This window comes from Chiloscyllium plagiosum, unplaced genomic scaffold (genome assembly GCF_037043375.1).
Source record: "Chiloscyllium plagiosum isolate Xiang-an unplaced genomic scaffold, Cpla_swu_hap1 HiC_scaffold_24, whole genome shotgun sequence".
NCBI lineage: Eukaryota > Metazoa > Chordata > Chondrichthyes > Orectolobiformes > Hemiscylliidae > Chiloscyllium > Chiloscyllium plagiosum.
The window spans coordinates 20326061-20354051 of record NW_028270162.1 but is presented as its reverse complement, the minus strand read 5'-3'; the positions used below and the strand labels follow the sequence as shown (position 1 = coordinate 20354051).

At 43.4% G+C, this 27991-nt stretch overlaps 1 protein-coding gene across 1 annotated transcript; it reads left to right on the top strand.

Moving 5' to 3' along the window:
- On the top strand, nucleotides 1-27311 carry pla2g3 (phospholipase A2 group III). Its single transcript, XM_043715302.2, has 7 exons — nucleotides 1-658; nucleotides 16900-17032; nucleotides 18106-18240; nucleotides 19800-20644; nucleotides 22729-22858; nucleotides 24962-25090; nucleotides 25776-27311. The coding sequence occupies exons 1-7, from the start codon at nucleotides 55-57 to the stop codon at nucleotides 25972-25974; spliced, it is 2175 nt and encodes a 724-aa protein (XP_043571237.2). The 5' UTR covers nucleotides 1-54; the 3' UTR covers nucleotides 25975-27311.
- Nucleotides 27312-27991: the final 680 nt, after the last annotated feature.

The following is a 27991-nucleotide window of genomic DNA, read 5'->3' as shown; positions in this document are numbered from 1 at the left end:
ATTCATGCACATCTCAGTGTGTGCACGCGTGTATTTAGCAGGCAAACCTTTAGCATGTTTCTCAGTGGAGGGCTGTACTGTCTGTTATTCTTCCCCTTGATCCAAGGAAGGCATGAGACATTGTCCAGGGACCGGCTGGTGGGTTTATCCCAGAGAGACCGGTCTCTGTGCCATTTGGTCGCCGGTGACCATTCGGCCCATTCCTTAAGTTTCCTAGCCCGGCTCCGAGGTTTCAATGATGGACCAGTCCTCTTCCAAAGCAGCTGGAGCCGGCAGGGTCAGCTGGAGCAATGCATCTTCTGGCAGGAGGCGACTATCACCAGCGCTTACCTGGCGTTTTGCCTTGAGAAGCAGGGCAAGCCACTGAGCACCGGGACTTTCCTGACAGAGTGGGACTCCCGCCTGGACACGGCCCTGAGAGACCTGGAGCAGTGGGCTCGGAACTGTTCCAGCCCGCTGCTGTCTGCCGCGGGCCCGGAGTCTCCACGGGGAAGGAGGAGCGCTGCCCTTGCCCCTCTGGGGAAGCCGGATAGCCCGGGGTCAGCCTCATTCCTCCAGGACCACCGGCCAGGAGCCAGGCGGAGCCGCCGGACTCTGACATTTCCCGGTACCGTTTGGTGTGGGCCTGGAAACTCTGCTGAAAACTTCACTAGCTTGGGTAAGAAACCTAGCACTTTCATACTATACATTTTAAAAAATCATTTTACACTTTTTTCATGGAAACATCTATGAATATGATAGTTGCATCATTTAAAGGGGCATTAGCTGTATGAAAAATGTTCAGTTGAGTTTTGTGTAATTACAAAAGGAAACATCCCAAGACTCTTCGAAATTGGACGTAGCCAGGAGACGTCTGTTAATTGTAGATGGATGACCAAAACCAGGGAAACCTATTGGGTTCAGAGAAGTCATGATCTGGAGATGCCGGTGTTGGACTGGGGTGTACAAAGTTAATAATCACACAACACCAGGTTATAGTCCAACAGGTTTATTTGGAAGCACTAGCTTTCGGAGCACTGCAACCACCTGATGAAGGAGCAACACTCTGAAAGCTAGTGCTTCTAATTAAACCTGTTGGCCTATAACCTAGTGGTGTCCGATCTCTAAGTGGGTTAGAGAAGGTTCTTCAAAAGGCAGTGACTGGTGAACAGGCAGAGGACGGGGAGGGTAGAAATAGACCCATTGCCAACAAGGCCACCAAAGCTGGTAAAGGGAGGGAGTTGTATGAAAGCAATCTGGAACTGAGGAGGAAGTGAGGATTGCAGATGCTGGAGATCAGAGTCGGGAGTGTCCTGCTGGAAAAGCAAAGCCGTTCAGGCAGCTTCCAAGGAGCAGGAGAGTCGATGTTTCGGTTCTAAGCCCCTCTTATGCCCGATACGTCGATCCTCCTGCTCCTCGGATGCTGCCCAGTCTTCAACTGAGAAATGGTGGGGTCCTTAGAAGATAATATTTGAATTGTAGGACTTGCAGGGTTAGAATGTGGCATGACTCTGAAGGAATTTGATAGGATTGGGTTGTTTCAATATTTGTCATGTTGCCGGACAGTGCCCCCAGTGTCCTGGGTGATTTGGAATCGAGTTCAGAAGGGACTAAGATTTGGTATAATTTGGCGGTGGGCTTTTCATAGAGCACAGATGCCTCTACAATCTAGGGGTGGCAGAAAAGAACAGGTAACAGTTTCAGGGACAGTATGCCGCAGCTGGAACGAGAAGGGGGAGAGGGTGGGGGAGGAGGGATCACTGGACTGGAAACCTTAATTCTGTTTCTTTCTCAACAGACGCTACCAGAGCTGCTCAGTTTCTACAGTGCTTTCAGTTTTTGTTGGAAATAGATGGCCTTGCTGATAAAGATATGGGGCTGGATTTTGCAAGGAACCAGCTAAGTGTTCTGGATTTTACCAGGAACCGTCTCGTCACATTTTGTGGAGACTTTCTCTCTGTGAGCCCGAGAAAGGTTTCTCACACTATTCTCCAAACCCCATCTCATTAGCTATGCTCACCACGTCCCCATACAACCCCAACCCCTGATGATCAGGCGTCCCTCTCGCCACAGGGCGAAATGCCCACCACGGCCAGGATCACTAGGAATGCTGGTGCCAGGATCACTGGGATTGCTGGTGCCAGGATCACTGGGATTGCTGGTGCCAGGATCGCTGGGATTGCTGGTGCCAGGATCACTGGGATTGCTGGTACCTGGATCACTGGGATTGCTGGTACCTGGATCACTAGGAATACTGGTGCCAGGATCACTGGGATTACTGGTGCCAGGATCACTGGGATTGCTGGTACCTGGAACTGGGATTGCTGGTACCTGGATCACTAGGAATACTGGTGCCAGGATCACTGGGATTGCTGGTGCCAGGATCACTGGGATTGCTGGTGCCAGGATCGCTGGGATTGCTGGTGCCAGGATCACTGGGATTGCTGGTACCTGGATCACTAGGAATACTGGTGCCAGGATCACTGGGATTACTGGTGCCAGGATCACTGGGATTGCTGGTACCAGGATCACTAGGATTGCTGGTGCCAGGATTGCTGGGATTGCTGGTGCCAGCACCTTTTTAACACGCAGTTGTATTCCAGGTCAGGTGCTGTCAGTCTGCCGCTACTCTACATGGTGAAGAATTGCCCCAGAGGTAGAGACAGGGGAATCCTGTCACCACAAGAGGGGCCTGGCTGTCCTGGTGGATGGGGTTGTGCAGAGGATGGGACTGGTAGAGGATATTGCAGCACTAAACCTGCCAGCCTGGTCTGAGGTTGCCATCTGGGTCAGCACAGATTTGGCCATCCAGAGGAATAGCCAGCAGCAGTGTGAGAAGGTCAGTGATTGTCACTGCTCTGTGTCACCATCTTCTCCCTGCTGCCTCTGTAACCCTGTAACTGCACTCATCTCGCAACAAGGTCATGGGCAATGTTCTCACATTAGCATGCAACATTTTGTCCCTCATTAGTAACTCTGCATGCCCTCTGTGCTACCTTCTTACTCACTCAGGACACCCTCACCACCTTCTCCCCCAACTATACCAGCACTAACACCCACTTTCATCTCACCCAATCCCTCCATTTGTAGCATCCCAGAATGAAACAATCGGTGTGTGTGTGTGTGTGTGTAGGTGGGGGGGGGGGGGAGAGAGTGGGAAGCGGTGGGTGTGGCTGACATTCATCATCTCACCACATTTGAGGAAAGGATTTACATCCTGGCTGATAAGGACTGTGCATGTTCCTGTAGTGATGCCATGAAGTACAATTCATTGCCTACTGATGTACTGCTCTCCTATTAGTGCTCGCTGCATTACAGTCAGGAACACACCACTGCCACGTCCCTCTGAGGAAGAAACTCTCCAGGTCACTGGCACTTCGGGTTCTGCTGAAAACCAGGCACCATGCAGGAGAGAACCCCATTATGTCAGCAATTCAGAACTACCTGGAAGTGCACAAGCAGCAGCTGGGATTATCCGAGGCACTGGGTAAACTGTAACAAAGTTTGGAGGACTCCATCGTTGTTGTTCACACCATACTACCATGGACAGCCAAGTCCAGCACAGTGTAGGCACAGATCTGCAGTCCTTGGCTGGTGCTAATAGAGCTCAGTATCAGGGTTGAGGGACCCTGACCTCACTCTGTGATGAGACAGGGCGGTACCAATAGGTACCCAGCTGGGGGAGGAATCATGGACAGCCCCCATGCTGATGCCACCACCTGCCATGTGGGATTTGAATGACGGTCCCCAGAACATTCCCTGGGTGTCTGAATTATTATCTTACAACAATACCACTAGGTTACTGTCTGTCCTGCTCTTACCTCCACAAATCTAACCAATTTGTCAGGCATCCTTCGATGCAGTGCAATTTTACCATGCACTTCTAATACTCTACAATCTCATTCTTAATAATGGACTCTTAAAACCTTACCATTGACCAAGGTCAGGCTAACTAGCCTATATCTTCCTGTCTTCTGCCTTGGGGGGTCCACGTTAAGGTTAATATGCAGGTTCAGTTGGCAGTTAGGAAAGCAAATACAATGTTAGCATTCATTTCACGAGAGCTGGAATACAAGATCAGAGATATACTGCTGACACTGTGTAAGGCTCTGGTCAGACTGAATTTGAAATATTGTGAACAGCTTTGGTTCCCAAATCCAAGGAAGGTTGGGGTGCAGAGGAGGTTTACAAGAAATAATTTAAGGACCGAAAGGCTTGTCATATATGGACCAGTTGAGGACTTTTGGGTCTGTACTCGATAGTGTCTAGAAGAATGAGGGGGGATCAGATTGAAACCTACAGAACACTGAGAAGCCTGGGTAGAGTGGACATGGGGAAGATGTTTCCACTAGCAGAAGAGACTATGGCCCAAGGCACAGCCTCAGAATAAAGGAACAATCCTTTAGAACTGAGATAAGGAGAAATTTCTACAACTAGAAGGTGATGAATCTGTGAAACCCATTGTGGCAGAGAGCTGTGGAAGCCAAGTCATTGAATGTATTTAAGACAGAGATAGATTGTTGATTGGTAAGAGGATCAAGGGTTTATGGAGAGAATGAGTTTAAGAAAGATATGAGCTATGACTAAATGACAGAGCAGAGTTGATGGTCCGAATGGCCTAATTCTGCTCTTAGATCTTATGGTCTTATGGTCTCATGGAACAATTTGGATGGGAATTGAAAGAAACAGTGATCATACTGCACAGGTAAGTCACAGATACAGCCTTGCAGTTTAAGTGATCTGCTAAATCTTTATATTCCCTTCCTGGTTGCCTTCCCTGTCATTCCCAATGCCTTTGATCTTATCCATGTTCCTACCCAACCCTTTTATTTGATTGCTCATATCCCCACTTTATGTCCTGGTGCTGGGGCATATTAGCATCACCATGTGCACTGACCTCCACCCAACTTCCCCAGTCAGATCAGGGGAGTGCTGGTTGTCAATGACGCCACCTCCCCCACAATGTTCAACTCTCTGTATCTGTATCCCAGCATACTGCCTCCAATCCTCACAACTTCTCTCCTACAATAGTGGCCTCAGATAACCCCCATTCCACTCTCCCCCACCCCACACATACCCAGCCGCAACTCTGATTTTAGTGGACAGATCGCAGATTGTGGTCTCTCCCACTGACTTGATGGACTGCATTGAGTGAAGACTGACCAAACCCCAAACTAATCTCTCTCTATATGGCTCCCTGACTCACTTCCTGGACTGGTTGGAGCCATAGGGCTGGCGGTGCCCACTCCCCCCAGCTGCAGGGGGCTGACAGTGCCCACTCCCCCCAGCTGCAGGGGGCTGACAGTGCCCACTCCCCCCGGCTGCAGGGGACTGACAATGCCTACCCCTCCCAGCTGCAGGGGGCTGACAGTGCCCACTCCCCCCAGCTGCAGGGGGCTGACAGTGCCCACTCCCCCCGGCTGCAGGGGACTGACAATGCCTACCCCTCCCAGCTGCAGGGGGCTGACAGTGCCCACTCCCCTGTCTGCAAGGGGCTGATAGTGCCCACTCCCCCTGGTTACAGGGGATTGACAGTGCCCACTCCCCCCAGCTGTAGGGGATTGACAGTGCCCACTCCCCTGTCTGCAAGGGGCTGATAGTGCCCACTCCCCCGGCTGCAGGGTATTTTCAGTGCCCACTCCCCCCAGCTGCAGGGGGCTGACAGTGCCCACTCCCTCCAGCTGCAGGGGGCTGACAGTGCCCATTCCTCTCAGCTACAGGGGGCTGATAGTGCCCACTCCCGCTGGCTGCAAGGGACTGACAGTGCCCACTCTGCCTGGCTACAGGGGGCTGATAGTGCCCACTCCCCCGGCTGCAAGCGGCTTACGGTGCCCATTCCCCCTGGCTGCAGGCGGCTTACGGTGCCCACTCCCCCCGGCTACAGGGGACTGACATTGCCCACTTTGCCTGGCTGCAGGAGGCTGATAGTGCCCACTCCCCCCCCGGCTGCGGGGTGCTGAACCACCTGCCTCAAGTGGATAACCTACTGCATTGAGGTCCCTCGCCTGATATTCGGGGCTGTGTTTGATTGGCTGAGCTGGGTCTGCTGAAGGCAGTCTCTTTTGACTTGACCAAGGATTACTCCCTTTTGACTTTGAGACATGGCCATTTGGTTCAAGCACATGTAGTGTGCTTGCCTCCTAACCTTCTGGCACATGGTGCAGGGTGTGATACTGATGTGCCATACAGCTACATATCCACCCTGGTGATCACTGCTGATGATCCATAGCGAGGTGCCTGGCTTCATGTCTGTGCTAAATTCCAAGACATGATCAAGGTACTGGGAGCCTTTAAACTCTGGCTGAGCGGCAAAGCACAAAAAGGCATGGCACTGCAAGACAAGGCACAGTCAGGCCTGGCAAGATGTTGTGAGCAAGTGAGGACTGAAGATGCTGGAGGTCAGAGTCGAAAAGTGTGGTGCTGGGAAAGCACAGCCGGTCAGGCAGCATCTGAGGAGCAGGAGAGTTGACGTTTCAGGGATGATGAAGAGCTTATGGTTGAAACATCGACTCTCCTGCTCCTCGGATGCTGCCTGACCGGCTGTGCTTTTCCAAGATGTTGTGAGCATCAAAGTAGGCACAAAGTGAGGAGCCCTGAGGTGCACTGTGATCCAATCGATGGGTTGGTGCTTGTCCTGCACACAATGTGTCCTGGCTGCATTGTTGCAATGATGGGTGCACTTCGAAATACAGTATTGAAGTGTAAAACCGCATTGGAACTGCATTGGAGATGTCCCACAAGGGTGCGAAGAGGCTGGTACCTCTCTGATGCCAATGTCTGTGGATGCCTAGGGAGAGTGCCCTGAGATATTGGGTGGCATGATGGCTTAGTCCTTAGCACTGCTGCCTCACAGCACCAGCGACCTGGGTTCAATTCCCACCTCGGGTGACTGTCTGTGTGGAGTTTGCACATTCTCCCTGTGTCTGCGTAGGTTTCTTCCAGGTGCTCCAGTTTCTTCCCACAATCCAAATATGTGAAGGTCAGGTGAACTGGCCATGCTAAATTACCCATGGTGTTACATACATTAGTCAGGGGTAAATATAGGGTAGGGAAATGGGTCTTGGTGGGATGTTATTCTTCGGAGGGTTGATGTGGACTTGTTAGGCCAAAGGGCCTGTTTCTGTACTGTAGGGATTCTAATCATATCAGTGGCTGCTATCCAAGATGTAGAGCAGTGTGAGCAAGCAATGAACTGGAGTGGCCAGTTTACTGCTCTGGCTGTCATGTTGGCAATTGTCACTATCTAGTTTCTATCTGACTGGTGAGAGAATGGAAAACTGCATGTCAATGAAGCAAGGTTAGGCAATAATGACGTACTAGTCCAGGCAAATGGAAGCCTTTGCTTGTCAGACTTTTCGTTCTTGATGTTGAGAATGTCATAACTGATAACCTCACCCTATTTTCCGAATCTTCTCAGCAGGCCCAAGTGATTCAGGGTTGGGAAGATTTCACCTGTGGAGCTTAAAAGTCAGGTCAATATCAAATACAATGGCAAAGATTCAAACAGTATGTCGCAGTCCGAGTAAATGGTTGGAAAGGAGACTGAACAGTGTTTGAAGGATAATGGGTTAATAAGGCACTCCCATCATGGATTTGTTGAACACATGTGTTAGACTAATCTGATTGACTTCTTTAGCAGAGTGGATTGGTAAAGGCATTGTAATACATGTACAATGGACTTTCAAAATGCACTTGATAAACTATGTTGTAATGTATTATTTCAGAAAATTGAAACACTTGAGATTAAAGAGATGTTAATGACTTGGGTACAGAATTGATTGGAAGGGGTGGTAGAGAACAGTGATGAATGGGGTCCCTGTTTTTTGTGATACGGTGTATAAATAACCTGAATTAGGGTATGGTCACTTTCTGTGCTGTAAGATTCTCTGATCTTAAGAGAGCAGTCTTAATGATGGGTCCAAAACGTTAGCTTTTCCAGTATCAAATTGAGAAAGTTCATTCATAACTTGATCTTGCACACTTAACAGCTACAGGAGCTCTCACAGATAAAATTAACTTGGAGTAAAATGTGTTTAAAGGTAATTAATATAGATAAGGAAATCATTACAGCATCATTTGTAATGTGACCCCATTATTACAAAAATAATATGTATATTTTCTGTCTTTTCCTATGCCTGAGCATTCAGTAACATTTTCCCAGACCATTTTTTTTTTGTTTGTGAAGAGAGGAGCTTTTTCAATTAGAGCTAGAGAGGAGGAGAATGCAATCTCATCGGACAGATGATAATTTAGCAAACTCACCTCCAAAGACATTTTTTTGTTCTTCAACTCAATTGAATGTTTGTTTTAATGTTGAAGAGATAATATTCACCTTATGAGCAACACTGTATGTTGTGGCTGAAAATTCATGTGTGGTCCTCGGATGCAATTTGTGGTGGTGTCTGTATGCAGGAAGTGGAAACAAATACTCTGGTGCATCAAAGAGTTAATGTCTGTGATGTTAACCAAATTGGGCTGACACACCTGGCAAGAGTTATTTTTTTAAATCAGTCCGTCTAGATGTGTTATGACAGAGCCCCGTGGCTGTCATATTGTGAAGAGAGACTTGAAACCAGACCATCTGGTCCAGATGTAGGGACACTACCTCACACCACTATAGTCCAAAGGGAAATAGCTGTTGATTACTCCTGCCCCTTCTCTGGGGTAGCTATTCCATCGTTCATGTATAAAGCTGGGCACAGTATCAGCAAGGTGGCCACACCCAAGCTGAATCCTGCCTTCACCCAAATTCCTCACACATGCCTGTGCTACAAAGGGCGTGGACTGCTTTCCAATATTTTCAATACTATGTTTGTCAGATTTCTTTCTATGTTTGGCTGTTATACTCGATGGGAGACTGGATGGTGATCAGTAGTGGGAATTATAGAATCTTATACCATAGAAAGAGTCCATTCATTCCATTGTCCTTTAAAAGACATGATGCATTCTTCATCTGTTACTCTAATAATCCTGCATGTAAAGAAAGAAAAAGAAGTCCTAACCCTTTATTCACTTGGCCTTAATGGGGTGGCACGTTGACTCAGCAGTTAGCACTGCTGCCTCACAGCACCATGGACCCAGGTTCAATTCCAGCCTTGGGCGACTGTCTGTGTGGGTTTCCTCCGGCTGCTTTGGTTTCCTCCCACAGTCCAAAGATGTGCAGGTTAGGGTGGATTGGCCATGGAAAATTGCCCATAGTGTTAGATGCATTAGTCAGAGGGAAATGGGTCTGGGTGGGTTACTATTCAGAGGGTCGGTGTGGACTTGTTGGGCCGAAGGGCCTGTTTCCACACTGTAGAGAATCTAATCTAAATGTATGTCCTCTAATGAACATCTGGATGGGTATATGATTAGGAAGGGTTTGGAGGGATATGGGTGGGTGCTGGCAGGTGGGACTAGATTGGGTTGGGATATCTAGTTGGCATGGACGGGTTGGACCGAAGGATCTGTTTCCGCGCTGTACATCTCTATGACTCTATTTTGAACATCCCTATTACATTTTCACTTACCATATTCTCTAAAAGAGAAAAAGCCCAATCTATCTAATTTCTCCTCTTAACTAAATTCTCTTTCCTTTGATATCATTATAATTAATATTTTCACCACCCTCTTCATGTTCTTGACATTCTTCCTAAAGTAAAGTGCCCAAAACTGGACATAATATTCTCAATACAGTCTTAACAATAATTTTGTATACATTTAGAATTGCTTCTGACTGTCTGTGCTCTGTAACCCTAAATTAAGATTAAGGATTGCATTATCTCTTTGATGTTTCAGCACCTTGTCCTCTGATTTTTAAGGGTTTATGTGCTTAAATCATGAAATGTCTCTGCTCCCTTGACATTTTTGAAGATTTACTGTTTAGTGTGTGTTTTCTCCATATTGTTCCTCCAACTGCTCACATTTCTCCTCATTAAATTTCATCTGTCAAGTCTTCTAAATTATCTGTATGCTCTTGATTTTGCGTACAGTCTCCTTCACATTAATCATGCCATAGGCAATCTAAAAAGGAGTGGCACGGTGGCTCAGTGGTTAGCACTGCTGCCTCACAGTGCCAGAGACCCCAGGTTTGACTCCAGCCTTGGGCGACTGTCTGTGTGGAGTTTACATGTTCTCCCAGTGTCTGCGTGGGTTTCCTCTGGGTGCTGCAGTTTCCCCCCACAGTCCAAAGATGTGCAGATTAGGTGAATTGGTTGTGCTAAATTGCCCATAGAGTTAGGTGCATTAGTTGTGGGAATGGGTCTGGGTGGGTTGCTCTTCGGAAGGTCGGTGTGAACTGGTTGGGCCGAAGGGCCTGTTTCCACACTGAAGGGAATCTAATCTAATCTCACACTCTACTTTTTGAGTTTTCTGTAAAACTGATATTGTGTCCCCATGGACAAGTGAAAATCATTTATACGACCAAAGATGTTGTCTTAACATGGACCTTTGGAAGGCACTAGTTTATATCCTGTAAGTGCGATCAATATCAGCTAACAGCCTGCCTGTCCGTCAATGAATTACTGGTGAAGTTACATGTTTACATTATAATAATGTTTTTTGCTTTACTTTTGGAAGCAAACCAATTGAAACACACTTTGCCTCTCACCTACTCAGAAGGAGAGGATGGGGTGTGTTGAGAATTGTATTACACAATTTGTTTACTTAAAGCTATTACACTTATACCAGCAACAGAATTCCAGAAGAAAACTAAAACTTAAGTTTTAAGAGCATATCCAGTTTTAATTCTGAATATATCTTCCTGAATTTAACTTACCCTTTCTTCCTACGAACTTTAGGATAGCTACAGCAGCTGCTGCACTCAGAAGTTGCATTCACAGCAACGCACGCGCACAAACATGCACGTGCACGCATACACACACACACACACAAACACACACATGTCAGGGATTGATTAACTTTGTGGGTTAATTTTATTTGAAACAGTCAAACAAATGATAAGTTACGAAGCAGATATTTCTGGAAACCAGCTGATTTCTTTGTATTCAGCTCAGAGACCCACAGCGGACTAATTGGCAGACAGAGTTACAGCAGCACTTGGACTTGTTCTAAATATCACGTCAGGCTAAGGATTCAAGCATTGGGAGAACTTGACAATTTTAATTTGTATTAAAGGTCAAGCTTCGATTGCAATGCAAAACTGTATCATGCAACAAGTGTGGCAGAACTCCAAAAGGATACATTGGCTTTAGCCAGCCTACACTCCACTGCTTGCTTCGCCTAGTCCAATTGCTCAACTACACATCCATCTTCCTTTAATAGATCAGGGTATCCAGTTATATTTATAGTTATGTTTATACTCCTCATCACTGACCACTAGTAGGATATATGGTTGAATAAGCATAAGGTCAGATTCTGCTTTGATATGCACAATTTTAAGCAGCCTGTCAACAATATGATCCAGGAACGCTTGTCAATAATGTCTTTTTAGTGAGATACTGGAGAGTATTTTGCACCTGTAAACTAAAGCCCCAACAATGTCCTCAGGACAAGGGGGAGATTTACAGACAGGAATCAATAGCATCTGATGAATAGTTGGCTTAAATAACATTCAGGAATAATTACTGCTATTGGGTTACCAGTGAGCAGATGTTCTAGCTTGGGTGGTTTGTCCAGCTCATGACATCTGATTCTTGCTCATTCTGCATCATAAGGGAGGCAGTGAGGCTGTGGTGATATCTTGTTAACTTTCATTATTGTGTTTCTATGGAAGACTCCCGATTAAACTGTTGTTTCCTCAATGGGTAATTCTACCTCTCTCAGAGGGAGACCCCAGGTTTAGATCAGGCAACGATATCAGAAAATGGCCTCATTTTACTTCCTCCTGATTTCATGTAATATAAATGTTGTAGAGCTGCTGATACTAAGCTTCACTCTGCAAATTACCTCTTGCAAACTTGGGTCAGTGGCAGGATTTTATGCCATCATTGCAATCCTGTATGAATGATAGAGTATACAATTTACAGTGCAGAAGGAGGCCAGTAAACCCGTTGAGTCTGTACTGGCTCCCGAAAGAGCTACGTAGCAAGTCCCATTCTCCAGCCCTACCTCCATAACCCTCTCACTTCATCACCTACGTGCAGATATTTAACTCGCATTTGAAACCTCCTGTGGAATGTGCCTCCACCACTCTCTCAGGCAGTGCATTCCAAATCCTCACAACTTAGTAAATAAGTTTATCCTCATCTCACCTCTGACTCTCTTGCTGTCATTCTTGAAATTGTGACTCCTAGTTACTGACATACCAGTTAGTGGAAAAAGAATATCTTTCTGTAATCTGTCAATAGTATTCATAATTTTGAACACTTCAGTAAGATCACCTCTTAAACTTCTCTGCTCCAAGCAGAATAAACTCAATTTCTCTAATATTTCCTTGTATCGAAAATTCCTCAGTCCTGGCAACGTTCTAGTAAATCTCCTTTACATGCTGTCCAGGGCTTTAACATTCTTCAATTAGGTGCCCAGAACTGAACACAATAGTCCAAATGTTGTCTGAACAATGATTTGATGGGGTGTAGTATAACTTCTCCTTGCTTTTATACTCTATGCCTTCATTTATTAACCCAGGGATCCTATAAGCCTTCTCACCAACTGTTCAACTTGCCTGGTCACCTTCAGAGAATTATGCACCAGAGAAACCTCTGCTCCAATACTCCCCTCAAAGTTGTACCATCGAGCCTCTTTTGTCCCTCTGTGTTTCCTCTATCAAAATGCATTACCTCACATTTCTTTGCATTGAAGTTCATCTGCTAGGTATTTGCCCGTTTAGCTAGCTTGTCAATGTCCCTCTGAAGTTGCTCAGCATCATCCTTACAATTCAGTAGCTTAGTGTATAACTTAGTATCATCTTTAAATTTGCAGATTTTGCTCTCAACAGCCATCTCCAAATTGTAATATAAATCAGAAAAAGCAAGGCAGCCAATATCAATCCCTAGTGAAACACCACTTACAACTCATCTCCAAACTGCGAAATGCCTAACTATGCCTACTCTCTGTTTCCTATCTTTTGGCCAATTTCTAATCCATGCTCGGAAGGACCCATCAATCCCAAACATTTCTAATTTGGTAACCAGCTTGCCTTGTGGCACCGTATCAAATGTTTTCTGAAAGTTCAAATAGACAACATCCACAGCACTACCCTCATCCACTACCTCTCTCACCTCAGCTAAAGATGATTGAGCACAGGACACTACCCTGAGGAACTCCTGGAGAGATGCCCTGAAGCTGAGATGACTGACCTCCACTCAATTCAATTTGTAATCATAACCTGCCCTTGACAAAGTGATGCTGACTGTTTAGTAATAACTAATTTTTTCTTTAAGTGTCCATTTACCTTATCCCATATTATGGCCTCCATCGATTTTCCCACTATTGACGCAAAGCTGACAGGTCTGTCATTTCTCTGCTATTCTTTGTCCCTTTCTTAAACAACTGCATCATATTTGCAATCTTCCAGTCCCCTGGGACTAATCCTGTGTTTAGAGAAGCCTGAAAAGTTTTTGTCAATGGCTCCACAATTTGCTTCCTTACACCTCTCAGTGATCCCACCTGGAGTGGTACCAGCTTTCAGCATCTCTTCTTTAACTATTACTGTACTGCTTAGTTGTTCAATACCCTTCTTTTCATCTGGGCCATTATCACCATTTTTTAATTTGGTAAAGACCAAAGCAAAACATTCATTTTGTACCCCTGCCATATCCTTTGCTTCAGTGAGCAGCTTCCCTGTTTGTTCCTTATGGCCTCCATTTTATCTTTCATTAATTTTTTACTATTAATATTTATGAAGGATCTTTGGCCAGATATCTGCTGAGTGGCAAGTTGTTCTGGGAAGAGTAAAATGGGGAAGAAATTGAGTGTGAGGGGTAGACAGAAAATGCAGTGAGTTGGTAATCTACAGGCGAGGCCCCCTAGTGACAAAGGCTCCAATAGTCGCAACCCAACTTGGACTTAGCCAAGAAAATGAAGATTCAGCCCAGAATTTCTCATCTTATAAATTGGCCTAGCTTTACCTTTTGGAAAATGAGGTTGACTTAGTTTCTCTTTACAGTAAATATTGTTAGCTGGAGAAGAATCTTGCTGTGGATCTAGTTGCAGCAACTGTTGCTCAGAATGCAGGCAGACATTAAAATAACAAACACTAATCCTTAACTCTGTAATCATGAAATCATAAAATAGAAATGAAAAATGTTTGATGCAATGGATCAATCGGATTATGTAAATTGATCTAGTCTGAATTTTAAGCATAGTCTCCTTTTGCATATTAAAAAAAAGTCAAGATTTTTCTCTTATATTTGATCCAATCAGATTTTGTGGATTTGCTATCTGCCTCTTCAGTATCTTCGATTTGACCAGACTGCTGTGTTTTAAGTGTGGCTTGTGCGTGACACTTTTACTGAAATAAAATGTCTAATCTCTAAATATTTTCATACCTTCAGACTCTGCAGAGAAGGTTCTGAAAATAGGAATAACTTCTACTTAAAGTATCTTTTACAAAACGGCAGAAATTCACTTCAGCACTTATGACTGTTCATTGCTCATTCACCCATTGATCTAAAACCAAACCGAGTTTAATGCGAAACATAGAAAAGTGACTGTGAACCTGATTAAATCAGAATAACTGAGATGTGCTGGAAATTCACTACTGCCTATTTTATGATTGCTGACTGTCAAGCATGGAACCTGTTTCTCAAGAGTGTGATATTCAACCATGCAGATCATAAAGTAGATCATACTTGATCCTTGGTCTGTGTTGAGTTGGCTAATCACAACTGTAGTAGCAGTTGAGGTTGTCAATAATACGCCTTGACATTCTTGAGATTTGAAAAGGAAAATTAGGTTTCCCACTCAGGTTACCTTTGGGGAAATGCACATGTCTTAATGTCAGCTAGTGATGGGGTCAGGTTCGGATGGTAGGGGGAATTGTTCCAGATGGTGATGAGACCAAGTTCAGATGGTGACAGAATTGATTTAGGATGGTTATGGGATCAGGATTAGATGGTGAATGGATCACATTTGGATTGTAAAGGGATCAGGCTTGAACAGGAATGGGATCAAGTTTGAACGATAATGGGATCAGGTTCGGATGGTGATGGGATCTGGTTTGGTTGTGACATTCCACGTTTGAAAAGGCTATGGACATTCTGGCTCGGCATTTACAGAAAAAGAAGCTCATATAACAGAATGTTTTGTGTGTGTAAAGCAGCTCTCTGACTGATTGTATATTTGTTTCCAGCATTTCCTAATTAAATTTTACATTTCCAGCATATGGATTGCTTTTTATAATGTTTGAAATATGCTTCCACCCACATTGCCATGTCATTTGTTGGAAATAGGGTCAGAGTTGGTCAATGCCACATAGATTGCTGTAAAATTACTCATATCATTGTTAGCTCAGGGCCCAGGTACAAACTTGCAGCATTTCCTTCAGGGAGTTTTTGATTCCCTACACCATCTTAAAGAGGGGCTCTGTCTTTGTTTGGCAAGTCTGCTTCACATCCCAAGTTCTTCAGCTGGTGGTAGAGTTCAAGTAGAAATATGTGACATTATGAAGCATCACGGTAACATCACTCAGTGATTCTGTTTAGTAGGTTATCGGCTATTTTCCCTCAACAGTTGCTTTTGAGATTTGCAGAGTCACTTTGTGGCCTATTTGCCCTGGAGTTATACTTTAGAGCTTCAGAGATAGATTTGAAGTAAGTATTTTGTGTGGACCCAGCTCCCACTTCTGCAGTAGAGGTGGAGATTACTGCCATTATATCACCATGGGAGTTAACACAAAATGACTGCTCTCATCCAGCAGTAAAAGCATAAAATGTACTTGGGAACCAGTGAGATATATCAGAACAGAACATCAGAGAGGCACTCATGACCACACAAAGAGCTTCCTTTAAAGCATTTCCTTGTAAAGTTTTTCTCAATTTTTTGTCTACAGTTTTAATTTTCTTTAACTTTTCTCTGTCGATAATATTGACTTCTTTTTGGAGTAAAAGTGGACCATAGCGCTGCCCTCACATTAGAAAGAGAGCACTGGTGGTGGTTTGGCCTGATAGTCATCATGCCTCAGGCACGGGGAGAGGTTGAGAGGGAGATTCCATCATGGTAATCTCGGCCAGTGTGGGAATTGAACTCACACGCGGTTGCCAGCACTCTGCATTGCAAACCAATCCCCCTTCCTGGGGTCCATTTGCACAGGTATCAGCAGCCCTCTGGTATTTTGTCTATTCTCCATGTCTGTGCCTTGACACTGAGTGTCAGCAACTTAGCATTACTTGTTTGGCTACGGCCAATAGCTAAACCTGCACTCTTTTTGCAACAGGGATCACTGTATGGTGATCAGGAATGGGAATCCTGACTGTCTTTTACACCCTCCCCTGACCCGCCCAACCTGTATCTAAGGCAAACAAGGTTCAATGTAGCTCTTCAACTGAAGCTCATAAACAAGATGGCACAGATTTAAAGTGATTTGCAAACAAAGCAAGGATGAAGTGAAGAAAATCTTTTTCACACAGTGAGAATTTAGGGTATGGGATACACTGCCTGACAATATGGGGGCAGGTTCAATTGAGGCATGGAAGTGGGCATTGGATATTATTAGGATAGAACTGATGTGTAGGGTTAGGAGGGGAATGGCAGGAGATTGGCACTAGATGACAGACCTGGGATAGGCACGATGGGCCTGAATAGCTTCCATCTGTGCTGTAACAATTCTGTTTGAATAATTTAACTCGGAATGGCTCAGAAATTACACTTTTAGTCTGTTTGGTGAGTACCAAAATTAGTGTGCTGCCTTTTTTATTCAAAGATTGTTTATGCTATCTAAACGTTATAGTCTTACCATGGCCATGCCTCTTTAAAAATTGACAAGAACTGCGCAGAACTTGAATAATTCTCTTTACTCACAATTACTGTTCTCATGTTTAGGAATATTTGATCAGACAGACTTATGCTGCAGAGCACATGATCACTGTGAGCACAGATTATCTGCTTTTGAATACAACTATGGAGTGTGGAACTTCAGACTGCACACAATATCCCACTGTGACTGCGATTATAGGTAAGCAGTAGGGTCAGGTACACAAACAGAAAGATGATGGGGTAAATGATGGAACAATGACTAGGACATGCCAAACTGGAGTTTCAAACCTTGTAGAAAACACGATGTGGAGGTCACACCTCACCAGGTTATGGTCCAACAGGTTTATTTGAAATCACAAACACAAGGGCATTTCACCTGACAAAGGAGCAGCACTCCAAAAGCTTGTGATTTCAAACGAAGGGTGTTGTGCAACCTTTGACTTTGTAGGAAACAGGCGACGGGGACAGGAAGAAATGTCGGTGAGGTTAGCCCCCGGTGGGTGTGTTTGATGGGGAGGAGGCAGGAGCGGTTGATGCCTATGGTGGCAGCATCAGTGGGCCTTTTGGAGAATACCAAGAAAGACAAAGAAGCTGGCCATGAATTCATTCAAGAGCCTCCACTTCAAATGGTGGCAGGAGCACATGAAGCTAGGAGAACAAAAACCTATAATATTCCAACAAGACCAGATAGGGAAAACACAGAAAGGATGTTCCCTATAACTAGGTATTCCAGAAGCAGGGGGTGATGGTTTAATGATCCAGGGTGGACCATTTAGGATTGAGATGGGGGCAAATTTCTCCACCCAGAGCACAATGTACCTGTGAAATTCTTTGCTACAGAAAGAGGTTGAGGCCAAAACATTGAATTTTTTTCAAGAAGCAGTTGGACGTTCTTGTGGCTGAAGGGATCAAAGGTAATGGGACCAAAGCAGGATCAGGGCACTGAGTTGGGTTATGAACCATGATCATATCGAATGGTAGAGCAGGCTCGAAGGGCCGAATGGCCCAATCCTACTCCAATTTTCAATGTTTTTATATTCTGGAAGAGTGACAGTTCGAGTAAGAACTGGAAAGGTGGGAGGCCAAAGTACTTGAGAGGGTACAGACATAAGCTGCTCGGCTGGATGAGTGGAAGGATTAGAGACATGAGAGAGGGGCAAAGAGAGAAGGAGCATGAGCCCAGGCAGTCCTGCCAAAATCAAGTGACCTTCTTAATTAAGAAATTATGATGAAAATTGACACTTTTAAAAAATTATTTCTGTCTGACATTAGGTTTAGGAGATGTCTCCTGAATGTAAATGATACCATCTCCACAGTGGTTGGAATAGCGTTCTTCAATGTTCTCCAGGTGCCCTGTTTCAATCTGGAACCAGATGAAGGTTGCATTAAGAAGACCCAAAGGAGCCAGTGAGTGTTGCATTAAGCAATTTCTCTTTGCAACGATAGTGTTTCTTGCTGGCAAATATTCACGGGTTCTGGTCATATCCTAATACCTTGCCCATGTGGCCACTCTTCATTTGGAAAATTTAGAATTCCCATTTCTGGCATGGAGCCAAGAGCAATCAGGAGAATGCACTGGGAATCAGCCAATAAGCTGTGTGGATCTGTGCATGAATTCTCCATCCATTAAAATTAATATGGGAACGAGTGACTACTGCACCTAATTTTCAATGTTTTCACCCAGCAGATAAAATTCTGAAATGAGTCTGCAAACTTACTTGCGAGTATTAACCTGAGCAGAGAATTGCAGCACCTGTTCAACATCTAGAAAATCATAGTCAAGTTTAATCCCATACATCACACACACGATTCAGAATGACAGGTGGCAAACCTAGAGGTTTTCTGCTGTGTTTTTTGCCAAAGGTTTTGCAACTGAGTGTAGACCCCAAAGGAAGCTCCAAAACCCCACGAATCCAAGGAACCTCATTGTAGTATTGCAATTAGAGTTAGACCTAGCATTTTAAATGGCACTGATAAGCATTCGCATCAATGTGTCAAATGAGACTCCAGCCTGAGGGCAGAGTGGGCATGGCACTGGGGTGGAGTTGGTTAATATGCTGACCCACAGACAGCCCTCATTAAAAACCCTGACATCCCAGATACTTCCAGTATTCTTATGAAGTGACTGGGTCTGGAGACCCCGTTGGCCACACTTGCACTTCCTTTCAGCTTAGTACCTCTGTCTTATTAACATCTGGAATATGTGTTTGTGCCCTGATGAGGCAGGAGTCACTGGAATTTCAGTGGGAGGGGGCCATCACCTTCCCATGCTATAGGCCGTTTATGCAGTAGGATGAAAGAGGTACCTGCACCCAACCCCGATAAAAATTCAACTGTCTGACTGTCTGCACCTGATAACCAAGAGTCTTGACTGGTCTTAAACCCCTGCTTGATGTTTTCTACCTATGTTGCCCCTGCATTTCATTCCAGGCCCTGGCTGAGGAAGTTGAAAGCCATTTCATATTATTTCCAAATTCAGGTTAAGCACTGTTGAGAATGTGGTGCTGGAAAAGCACAGCAGGTCAGACAGCATTCGAGGAGCAGGAGAATCGACATTTTGCGCATTAGCCCTTCATCAGGAATGTTCAAATAGTCATCATTCCAGATGAAGAGCTTATGCCTGAAACGTCGACTCTCCTGCTCCTCGGATGCTGTCTGACCTGCTGTGCTTTTCCAGCACCACACTCTCGACTCTCATCTCCAGCATCTGCAGTCCTCACTTTCTCCTCAGGTTAAGCAGTTCCTGTTTGACTGAAGAGACATTTTCATCTTACAGGCATAGTTGTTTTATTTCAGTGCAAATTTTGTTTTGAATTAAAGGCAGCTTGGTGATGCTGGGATCTGGAATCTCCTCTGAGACTAATCAAAGAAAGACACTTCTGATGGTGCAAGCTTCTCCTCAGCTGAAGTTTAACTGACTCTGTGTTTGTACATCTCTTTTGTGTGTGTGTCTCTCTCTCTCTCAGTTGCAATATCACTGAACGGATGCCGCGGGCTGTTCTTCGTTCTCAACCCATGTACAACTATATCCATCCCATTTTGGATGAGTTTCAGATGGGAATGGAGTCTAAAACCACGGCAAGTTCTGCAGCAACCAGCAGACAGAGCCAAATAATCACTAGCCTCTCCACTGGATCCACTACTCATGATACATTGACAAAATCAACCCAAAAGGTTAAAAGTACAAACAAAAAGTGTCACAAGTGCAAAGGTCACCAGAAGAAGAAAACCAAAACTAATTCCCAAAATATCTTGAAGACAAAAGCAGATATGATGCCCACAATGGTACCCACTGAACTGGCTTTTAACCCTGCCATTGAACAGAACTCAGTCCCTGTTGCCATGGAGAAAAAAGATGGTCCTAGAAAGCTTTTGCAAAGAAATGTCTCTGATGCCTTAATGAACCAAGTGAATGGGACCATGGCTGTTGGATTGGATGAAAATAACAGTAAAGAACATAGTTTCACCATTCTGGGAAGACAGAACACAGCAACCAGCTTAAGCAAAAGTGTGGAATCAACCACATTATCAAGCAAAAACCGAACCGGGATAAAACTGGCCAAGACCATGTATAACATAAAAAACAAAGTCAGTAGCTCCTTTATTTCCTCAAGAAAAGCATTCGACTTGAGCAGTTTTTCTAAGAATAGCAGTTTGAAATCCTTACCAAGTGGCAGTGACAGAAAAGGCCACGCACCAAGGAATCTGCCATGTAGGATGGGAAATTGGAACCATTCCGAAATCATCATCAGCTCCCCCTGTGCGCATCAGCCTCTGGATCCAATCAGACGTCGTCCAACTGCATCTAAAGGTTGAGTTCAAGCTCTACTGAAATGCCTCTCTTGCTATTTAATGGATTTAAGAAATAACTTGTATTTCAAATCATAATTTGTCAGATAGAGGAGGTTAGTGGTAGTGTTACAAGAATCAGGACCCAATTATGGTAGAGACCTGAACAGAAAGTGTTAAGGGATAATGCTGGGACCACATAATTATAGATCCAGCATGCCTGTTACTTATTATAACAGTATTGTAATATTAATAATCATAAAATAAGGGGGTGGTGTTGTGCTAATGTCCCTGGACTAGTAATCCAGAGGCCCATGGGGCTTTGGAGATGAGGGTTCAAATCCCAGCAGGACAGCGAGTGGAATTTAAATTTTATTAATAGATCTAGAATATAAAGCTAGCTTCACTAATGGTTACCATTTCAACTATTGCTAATTGTTATCAAAGCTCATCTGATTAATTAATGTCAGTTAAGGAAGGAGATCTGCCATCCTTACCCAGTCTGGCCTACATGTGACACCAGCTCTTAGCAATGTGGGTGAATCTTAACTGCCCTCTGAAATAGTCACAATTCGAGGACTAAATGGGATGGGAGCAAATGTCAACTTTGCTGCTGACGCTCACATCTATGAAAAAGAAATGTCAACACTTCAATTGATTTTTTTTTCTAATACTTATCAGTTCAGAAATATTTAATTTTCATTTAGCAGTATACTTCTTGAGAGGTTTACAAATTAAGATCGGTGTGAAATCAGGATAATTCACTCAAACCGTAAATTTCAATGATTAACTCATCTTTGTAAATCAAAATAATTTTTTATGTTCAAGATCTGAAATAAAATAAGTTCATCTATGTCATATCTTGCCAGACAATTAAGGAGATTTGTATTTCTATCTGAATTAATTAATTCTCTGCAAAATTGGTTGTAATGTAACAGTTATTGACAACAGCCATTCCTAGATCGTATACAAAATTCTGCTATGGCCCAGATTGTATACTTCCATCTCCCTCCCTCGTCACCTGTGTTCCAGCCTGACCCTCAATCATGAACAATACGAGAACTGACCACATATTTTAGGTCTTAATATTCTGTTAACTGGCTTTGCTGTAAGAGAATGTCTTCTCGTGATGTTGACACCCAAGAGTTACTTCTCCCAGTTATATCTTTTTTAAAAATGATTTCTTGCCCTAAATGTAATTGATTTTGAGATATTCTGTGCTCTTTCTCAGCAGCTGGGATGTGTAGAAATCAGTTCCAAATATACAGGATATAAATTCCTAAAATTGAATATTAGAATATACATAGATAAAAGTTTAAGTAATGCATAGAATTACATATTTGATCAAATCCATTCAATTGTAGAGACATCAAATCAGACATACGCAGTGCTTTCCTGCATGGGAAACATTGATCCTGGCCTTAAAGAAAGATTTGTGAGTATTAAGAAGGAAAAAGTGTTTAGACTTGTTATGAGGATAACTCCGATATAGGCACATTGGAATGGATCTTAAATTCATCATATCATGAGAATGTAATGAATTATGCGTTTAAGAGAATTATGATCACAGATAACAATATCTATTAATATATTTAAAGTACAGGGGATCCTTGCTATTCATTGGAGCTAAGTTTCAGAATAGTGAAGGAAAGAAAAACAAGGATTTATTTTCCACATGAATGCAACGCTGAAATAACAATATAAGAACGAAACTGCTGTTTGTATAATGAAAGTTGTTTCCTAATAAAATAGAGAGGTTTATGTTAAACTACAAATATCGGGGCAACAAAAAGTGTGGATCACCTATAATGCCATCTTGCTGCCTGCCCTGGGGGTGGGGAGGCCAACTTAGAGCCAGGTAGGGATCCCCCATTATTCACGCTTCAGACCTATTGTTAAACCGAGTAGCTGCTGATATACTCAACTAATGGCACAGTAAAATTTACCAGCAGATTTGCTATTGCATTATTGATAGTGAGTTGGACTGTATATTGCATAATAAACAGTAAGGAGAATATACCAGGAACGGTTATTTTTCCAAATAGCAGGTTACCAAAACTGGGAGATTGAAGGCGTTTTAAAAATATGTATTACTCCTTTTTACAGGTAAATCCAGAGGTTGTAATATTTACAAAGCCCTGGATCGGTGTGAGCACAAGATCTCTCCACAGGAATTCAAATTCTCATATCACAACCAGCAGTCCAGGACTCTCTATCACTGTGACTGCGTAAAGAGGTAAACATCCTGTTTTACAGACATTTATGGGGGTCAAAGAGCTAGTTCTCATACATGGATCATGTGTGAACTCTCCAGTAGGAGTCTTGGAATTATGCAACACGGAAACAGGTCCTTCGGCCCTACTTGTCCGTGCCGACAGGTTTCCTTAACTGAACTAATCCTATTTACCTGCATTTGACCCATGTCCCTCTAAACATTTCCTACCCATGTACCTGTCCAAATGTCTTTTAAACATCAGTGTCTCCACAGTGCCCATCCAGAGAGAAATATCAAGTCTAAAGCACAGCTTCATTACAGAGCTCCTGGCATCTGTAACTTACTATAACACCATTCTCTGTCTAAAGTTCTGATGATTTGGAGATGCCGGTGTTGGACTGGGGTGTACAAAATTAAAAATCACACAACACCAGATTATAGTCCAAGAGGCTTAATTGCAAGCACCTGATGAAGGAGCGTCGCTCCGAAAGCTAGTGTGCTTCCAATTAAACCTGTTGGACTATAACATGGTTTTGTGTGATTTTTAAAGTTCTGATAGTTTCAATAACTTGCATCTCAGGATAGAATATAAATTATTTTCTGTCCTGTGTCTTTTATCACAATTTCTCATCCAGACTGCTCTTATCATGCTCAAGATTGAGAATACAGCAAGGATTAAAAAAGAGATTTTGCCGTTGTTCAACAAATAATTAGATTTTTACAATTCACTCATGGGAGATGTGGGCCAGTACTTACTGCCCATCCTTCATTGCCCTTGAGACAGTAGTGATGAGCTGCCTTCTTGAACTGCTTTAGTTTGTTTATTGTAGATAGTTGCACAATACTGTTAGGGAGGAAATTCCAGGGTTTGGATCCAGTGACAGTGAAGGAAAGGTGATGTATTTCCAAGTCAGGGTGGTGAGTGGCTTGGAGGAGAATGTGCAACTGGTGCTGCTTCTATCCTTCTAGATGCAAGTGTTTATGGGTTTGTAAGGTGCTGTGCAAGAAGCTTTGGTAAATGGCTGTGGTGCATCTTGCTGCGACTGAGCCTCGGTGGAGGTGGGAGTGATGTTTATGGGTGTGGCCCCAATCAAGCTGGCAGTTGTATCCTGGATGGTGTCAAATTATATCATTTTAGAAATTGTGATCTTGTTTCAGAAAGTAGAAAATATATTCACTGTATTCAAATTGATCAGATGAATCTATTAGCTGCTCGACATCTTTATGTAACAGATAAGGGAACAGTACTCAGCGTAAATGATCTATCAGGTATTTGCAAAATGTCAAATGAACAAAGATATTTCTCCTCTGCTAAAGCTCAACCTAAATTTAATTGTTGTAATATGGATGCTGGTTCAGAGCGGGAAGCATGCTATCAGGAATCATTTACCTTGCTGCCTGATTGCTTCAAATCTGCTGCTCCCTGATTGCACTTCAGCTAAGATATATTCCATGTTTGAATACCGATGAATCATAACAAAGTATACTAGAACTATTTTTCATATCAACATTCAGGTAGTTAAACATTCATTGGATTTAAAATGGCCTTTGCCCACCAGACAAATACATATTGTAAATCATCTGAATTTGAGTGGGAAAGCTAGATCTCGTGATCAGTTTGAAATATTTTGAATGATCTGTCAGATGGATTTCCATCCAATAACAATAGTAATACTAATTTATATACATTGTTACCTGGTCCTGAGGCATGAAGATAAATTGCAATATGCATTATTTACAGCTTGAAGAATCTATTATAGAATCATAGAGTCCCTACTGGGCAGAAAGAAGCCATTTGGCCCATCAAATCTGCATCAACCCTTTGAAGAGCATTCCATCCAGACCCACCCCGTACCCTATCCCTATAACTATGCATTTCCCATGACTAATCCACCCAGCCTGGACACTACATGGCAAATCCACCAATTTGCACATCTTTGGACATACAGTCTTGTGCTAACAAGAAAGAATTCACTTGTTAATCTCTTCTAACAAATCCCTTGTTACATTGAACAGAGACTAAAAACTACAAACCTTCATTTCATCAACATGTTTGATCTTAATCATTAGCACATGAAACAACTATTGGGTTTTCTCATTCTTGTCTGATCCTCTTTCCTTCAGATTGGCAAAACAGATGAAGAAGCGTGTGAACGTCAGCACAGTGGAGTGGCTGTTGACTGAGTTTGTGTCACAGAGCTGTTTCTGGCTGAAATCAGTGCCGAGGAATTGCAGTAACGAGGAGTGGAGGCAGTGAGTGCTGATTGTGCTTGGTCTGTCTGTGTTTCTGATGTGATCATGTAGCAGCTAGTTATACTCAACATACCAGTGCTGCAGTCACCTTTAAACGTACAATTCCAAACCCCTCACATTCTAATTGGCTCCCCACTCGTTGGTGCAAAGGGGTAGAGGGCAGAGTCAGACTGGTGTCCTCAGGAGAAAACAACAGGAATTAATTTAGCTGTAAACAAGTGCTGCCATTTAACCGGTCTGAGTTGAATGTATTGATTGAAAGAGGGGTAATGGGCCTGAACACCAACATGCGATGAACTAAGAAAATTGTGAAACAGAGCTCAGAACACAGCACCATTCACAATGTTCTTTGACAAAGCTAAAGAAAAAATGGAGTTGTGCACTTTGTTGTGTCCACTCATCAAAACGGACAAAAATGGTTTAAGACAGCCCCAGGTAGGACACTGTAACAAAACAAAGGTCAATGGAAACAACCAACAGCAAGATAGCAAACTTGAATGAGAAAAGTATTACCGAGGGTGATGATGCTTCGTAGCCCCTTTGGGCCTATGTGTCCTGAAAGTCCTCGGTTATGTCCGTGTTAATGGAAAGATGGCCCCATGGTGCATGGAGTACAGTGGGTCATTTGCTTAGTACTGTCATTGTCCTCAATATTACTGATTACAACAAATGGTTTCTTTTCCAGCTGTGCAACACAATCAGGTTCCACTGTGGCTGTCCTTTCCAAACCCAGGTATCTCCAGAGGATTCTGCAACACCTTGGCATTATAGATGAATACCTCAATCCATTAACAGATGAGCAAGAAAGATACAAGAATGGAACATCCAATGTCACCAACTCCATTAAGTTGTATGACAAGTGTTTACAATTGACTCAGGCTTAAAACTTTTTTTTACAAATTACGCTAAAATAATTATTATTTCAGAGCTTTGGACAATTGCTAAAATACTAGTCACTGCCAAAGTTAGAGAGATCATGATGGAAGATACACCAGATAGCATTGGTTCGGATGTCCCATTTGAGCTTCCATGAGAGTGATACATAGGATAAAAAAGGATTGAGCAGATGGAAGAGAGGATGTGAGTAAGCCAAGGACCTTATCCACCACCTCAAGACTCAAACTCTGAAAATCTCAATTACAAATCAGAGTAATGTTGATGTTGGAACTCAGAGGTCTATATACCTATGATACATAGAGGTCTATATACCTTTATACCTATGGTAACAGTAGCTCCTCAAATGCAGCCTAAAGCTGAGTGAAGAAACAATGTAACTACATTAAGATTTTCAAAACCAAGTTGATAAATTTATTGATCTCCAGTTTTCAAAAAGCTTGTCTGAGCTGCACCAGCATCTCATGGAACATTCCTAAACAGTATTGACTGTCCACCAAGCTGCCTCACACCATTACATCTGATTTCACAGATCTCCATGTTCACTATTCAATGTGACTTATAGCTGCTCCAGCGTTTAACAATAAGTGGTTCCTCAATGCAAGCTTGAGGAACAGCATCTAATCTTTAACTCTCTGGAGCTTCTGATCTAACTGCAAGTTCAACAACTTCAGATCAAAAGCTCTTCCTTCATCTTGGTCAATGTGCGTTTTTCTCTTTTATTTGTTTCGTTGGGTTGGTGTTGCTTACGTTCTTTCTTTATCTCTTCAACTCACATTCAGAAGGTCTCCATGTAACCCTTTATTTCTTAACGCACCCATTGCCACTTGCTTCAGCTGTTCCATCTTGAAATCTTTTGTTAGTTACTCTCTGCTGCCCTCTACCTCTTCTCTCTTCTTCTTACTACCATCACAGTGCCCTTGCGCTCTCTTTCTCACTCTGTCTCTCTCTCTCTCTATCGGATGACAAGTCATCTCAACCTGAAACATAAACTCTGTTTCTCTTCAAAGATAAAAATTACACAACACCAGGTTATAATCCAACAGGTTTAATTGGAAGCACTAGCTGTTGACAACCACCCGATGAAGGAGCAACACTCTGAAAGCTAGTGCTTCCAATTAAATCTGTTGTGTGATTTTTATCTTTGCACACCCTAGTCCAACACTGACATCTCCATATCATCTCTTCAGAGATGTTGCCTGGCCTGTTAAATACATTGTTTTCGTTTCAGATTTCCAGTATTCACAGTATTTTGCTTTTGCAACAATAAATTGTATTGGATTTTGAAGGGAATGGTGAAAAGCCCAACAGCTATAAAAGCAGTGAGCACTCACTTCTCTGTGTCTCCAGTTTGTATGTGTCCTGATAACATTTGCTGGCAAGTGACAGATGTGATGTGGCTGCAGGCCAATTGGAGTATATGACCCTGCATATACAGGAATGACATCAAGTGAGGACTGGTTCAGGGTCAACAGTGAAGCTTTCCACACACGATAGCCTTCTGGCACTCACTGTTTTGTTTGCTCTTGAAGAATGCTTTGTTATTTTTATACTGTCAGACTGTCATAACCATAAACTGCACAGAGAAGCAGGGTGCAGTCCCTTCAACTTGCCTTGTCATGGAATCTGAGGTAACAAAAGTTCTGCCTCCCACATTTCCTAATGGTGACTCCTAGCAGTGCAGTACATATTCTCGGTCTGTGTAATTTAATCTTGTGGAGTATCTGCTTAGTTGTATAGTTTAAAATGGGCAGAATTAAAAAGCATCAATTACAATTACATCAAGGTAGGTGAACTTGCAGCGTGGGTTGGTACCTGGGACTTCGATGTTGTGGCTATTACGGAGACATGGGTAGAACAGGGACAGGATTGGCTGTTGCAGGTTCCAGGGTTTAAATGTTTTAGTAGGGTCAGAGGTGGGGGTAAAAGAGGGGGAGGTGTGGCATTGCTTGTCAAAGATAGTATTACAGCTGTGGAAAGGACGATGGATGAAGACTTGCCATCTGA

What these genes read in the sequence shown, in the direction of transcription:
- pla2g3 (XM_043715302.2), top strand. Translation starts at nt 55, where the DNA reads ATGTTTCTCAGTGGAGGGCTGTACTGTCTGTTATTCTTCCCCTTGATC. An exon ending in TGAAAACTTCACTAGCTTGG is followed by an intron (nt 659 to 16,899) that starts GTAAGAAACCTA and finishes TCTCATGTTTAG; the next exon opens with GAATATTTGATCAGACAGAC. An exon ending in CACTGTGACTGCGATTATAG is followed by an intron (nt 17,033 to 18,105) that starts GTAAGCAGTAGG and finishes GTCTGACATTAG; the next exon opens with GTTTAGGAGATGTCTCCTGA.